This window comes from Psammomys obesus, unplaced genomic scaffold, assembly GCF_907164565.1.
Source record: "Psammomys obesus unplaced genomic scaffold, mPsaObe1.curated_primary_1811, whole genome shotgun sequence".
Lineage (NCBI taxonomy): Eukaryota > Metazoa > Chordata > Mammalia > Rodentia > Muridae > Psammomys > Psammomys obesus.
Window position 1 is genome coordinate 33,425,716 of NW_026585644.1, and position 4,041 is coordinate 33,429,756.

The window sequence follows — 4,041 nt, forward strand, 5'->3', positions numbered from 1 at the left end:
ATAGATAGATAGATAGATAGATAGATAGATAGATAGATAGATAGATACATCTTTTAAAAGTTAAAAAAAAAATTCCTATAGGTGTGGCGGCTTGTTTGTAATCCCAGAATTTAGAAGGCAGAGACAGGATCCCCAAAGCAAGCTGGCTGGCTGTATACACACACACACACACCCCTCCCCATGTGTGTCCTTATACATGAGAGCACACATTCACACATGCAAAAATACCTTTTTTTTTTCACTTTGTACCTACATTCTTGGCAATCTATATGGCATTTCAACTTCTAACAAGTTTCTTAAAATTAAGGGGTGTTAAATAGCTACCGCTATTTAATGAAAAGACAGGAAACTTGACAGGCTTAGTACTTAATTCTATTATAATAATATCAAGGCCAAATTGAGCAGGTCAGTTCATGAGTGATGAATGATGCCAGAGGCTATGGTTGGGGGCTTTTCTACTGAGCAGCATATGACTGACTCCCAATTAAAGCAACAGAATCGCATGCCAGTTGTGAGGAAACTCACATCTGAGAAGTGGAAATTAATATTCTCTGTGTTGGGGATGGGGAGGAAACCTTTCTGAAAACTTAATCTGGGAACATATAAAATATGGAAGATGTTTAGGTTTAGAATATTATTTGAGTTGGGCTAGAGAAATGGCTCAGCACTAGCTGCTCTTCCAGAAGACCTGGGTGTGATTCCCAGCACTCATATGGCAATTCACAACTATTAATTCCAGTTCCAGGAGATCTGAAGCCCTCTTGGCCTCTGTGGGCACTAGGAACAAATGTGTATACATACAGATATGCAGGCAAAATGCTCATACACACAGATAAAATAAACAAAAGAATGTCATTTGAGTTGATTTGGAAACTGCTGTTCTTGTGTATTGGATGAAAATTTTCTCAAGTGTGTTGAATGTGTTTTTAGACATTTAAAAACATTTTCTTTTACTTGCCTATTATGTGCAAACTCTTGAGTTCAATCTCCAGAAATGCAAAAATTATATTGATAACAGTCCCATTGAAAAGTTAAAAACTAGCCATCCATGGTAGCACATGCCTTTAATCCCCATATCCAGGAGCCAGAGGCAAGCAGATCTTTGTGAGTTCAAGGCCAGCTTGGTCTACAGTGAGTTCCAGGATAGCCAGGACTACTCAGTGAGAGCCTGTATCCAAAGAAAGAGAGAGAGACAAGAAAGAAAGGAAAGAAAGAAACTGATTACTGTTATACAAAACTGATAACTGTTACAAAGATTTTTTTCATGTTTTTATTTTGCATGTATGCATATCATGAAACATGTGTGCAGGTCAAAGGATAACTTGTGGAAGTTGGTTCTCTCCTACTGCATTTGCTCTAGGGATGGAGCTGAGGTCCTCAGGTTTGGCTGCAAGTGCCTTCACCTGTTGAACCTTCTCATTGATCCCATTTTCTAGAGCGTTTTAATCAAGAAGCTTAGACTTCAGTGGTTTGTTATTCCCACAGAGTTGTTCATGCCCATATACTTTGTACCCCATAGCTGTTGGTTTGATAGCTTCTGGCCAGTGTGATGTCGTTGTGGCTGGTGGTGTTGAGTTAATGTCTGATGTCCCTATTCGTCATTCAAGAAAAATGAGGAAAATGATGCTTGATCTCAATAAAGCCAAGACTCTGGGCCAGCGTCTGTCCTTACTCTCTAAATTCAGATTGAATTTTCTATCCCCTGAGGTAAGACTTGTAAATTTAATGTAAATAAAGATGAGTTTCCAGAGCATCCTGAGGCACTAGATTACAGCACATATTCTAATGATTATATATTCTCTTGATTACAGGGCAGGGTATTTCATCAAGATGGGGGTGAGGGTAGTTATAAAAATTGAATTTGTAACCTGGGCATGGTGGCACATACATTTAATCCCAGCACTCCAGAGGCCGAGACAAGTGAATCTGTATGAGTTCAAGGCCAGCCTGATATACATGATGAGACCCTGTCTCTAAAAATGTGTTAGTGCACCCTCTTTAGAAATGTTTTCTCAAGCTACATGATGGTGTCTCACGCTTGGCATAGGTGGTGCATGCCTTTAATCTCAGCGCCCAGGAGGCAGAGGCAGGTGGATCCCTGAGAGTTTGAGGCCAGCCTGGTCTATAAATCAAGTCCAGGACAGGTAGGGCTTGTTACACAGAGAAACCCTGTCTTGAAAGAAAAAAAAAAAAAAAAAGTTGCTCACAAAGAGATTTCTGCATTTCTTTTATTCCTTCTTTGGTGTTTTGTTTTTTGAGTCAGGGACTTAAATTCAAAATACCCCTGCTTCAACCTCCTGAGTGCTAGGCTTCTAAGGATGTGTTCCTCTGTCCAGCCAGTGAATAGATTTCACCTTTTCTAAGTAGCACTGAGCAGTCCTATGTATCATCTCATGCCTCTGAAGAGTAAAACTGTTCTCTCTGTCTCTTTCACTAGCTCCCTGCAGTGGCTGAGTTCTCCACTAATGAGACCATGGGCCACTCTGCAGACCGACTGGCTGCTGCCTTTGCTGTTTCTCGAATGGAGCAGGATGAATATGCCCTGCGTTCTCATAGTCTGGCCAAGAAGGCACAAGATGAAGGACACCTTTCTGATATTGTACCCTTCAAAGTACCAGGTAAATGTGGATACTTACTGGGGTGTTGCAAATTGATTCAGTTACTCCAAAACTTTTTAAAAAGGATTTATTTATTTTATGTTTCTCTGTGTGTGCCTTAGTGCATCATGTGCATGCAGGTATCCACAGAGGCCAGAGAGGGCGCTGGAGCCCTGGAACCGAGGTAGGAGGTGACTGTGAGTCAACTGATTTAGGTGCTGGGAACCAAATCTCGCAAGAGCCATCTCTTCAACTCTAAGATTAAAACCCTTAAGTGATAATTTTTTAAAGACAGGGTTTTACTATGTAGCCCTGGCTGGCCTTGAGCTCCTCGAGGGGCCTGCCCTGCCTCCCTGGTGCTATGATTAATTTACTTTTCATTAAGTATAATGATTGTTTCCAAACTACTTAGCTTTCATTCTATTTCTTTCTTTTATTATTTTTGTCTTTTCAAGACAGGACATTTCTCTGTGTAGCCTTGGCTGTCCTAGAACTCTCTCTGTAGACCAGGTTGGCCTTGAACTCACAGAGATCTGCCTGCCTCTGCCTCCCGAGTGCTGCTGCCCAGTTTAACTTTTATTCTTTTTTAATTTTATTTTATTTTAGTTTTTGTTTTGTTTTCCTTTGGGCTTTTGAGACAGGGTTTCTCTGTGTGGCCTTGGCTGTCCTGGATTTGCTTTATAGATCAGGCTGGCTTCAAACTCAGTGATCCACCTTCCTCTGCCTCCCTGAGTGCTGGGATTAAAAGTGTGCGCCGCTGCACCTGCTGACTTTTATTCTTAAACATAAGACTCAGTTTAGATTTATGTTGTAATACAGGTAAATGTAAAACAGTTTTTGTTGTTTTTTTTAAAACAAGGTCTCATATAGACCTAAATTATGGCCTCATATTATGTAACTGAGGCTGGCCTTGATCTTCACATTCTCTGCCTCTATCTCCCAAGTGGGATTGAATGCATGTGTCATGCCCGTCTTTCTTAAGTTTTTATAAGTGCCTCCTTTCAGATACTCCTGGTCTCTCTCTGTTCTCTTGCCCTGTCTCACTGTCTCTGTCTCTCTTTTTGTGTGTGTGTGTGTGTGTGTGTTCATTGTTCGTCAGTGGAGGTCAGAGGATAATTTAACAAGGATCAGTTTTCTTCTTCAGCCATGTGGGTCTTAGGGATCAAACTCAGGTCATCAGACTTGGTGGCAAGTGCCTTGTAGGGTGTTGCAGTGTAGCTCTAACTGACCTCGTACTTGGAGCAATCCTTTTGCCTTAACCTCCCAAGTGTTTGGATTACAGGTTGAGTCACAATGCCTGGGTCAAGCCTATTTAAAATTCCTGATTCATATGACTTCTATGTTAAAATAGCTAAGTTTGAGTGGGTGTTTCAAGAAAATAGGATGTTGGGGCTTGCTTTATTTATTTATTTATTTATTTATTTATTTATTTATTTATTTATTT

The 4,041-nt window shown here is 40.6% G+C and overlaps 1 protein-coding gene across 2 annotated transcripts in view; it reads left to right on the top strand.

Annotated features, from left to right (window-relative positions):
- Hadhb (hydroxyacyl-CoA dehydrogenase trifunctional multienzyme complex subunit beta) overlaps positions 1 to 4,041 on the top strand; it is a 37,168-nt gene that overhangs the window by 23,757 nt on the left and 9,370 nt on the right. For both annotated transcript variants that reach the window (XM_055626403.1, XM_055626410.1), the window contains 2 exons: positions 1,520 to 1,707; positions 2,438 to 2,618. In XM_055626403.1, coding sequence (XP_055482378.1) covers positions 1,520 to 1,707; positions 2,438 to 2,618 — 369 coding nt within the window. The remainder of the gene's footprint in view (positions 1 to 1,519; positions 1,708 to 2,437; positions 2,619 to 4,041) is intronic.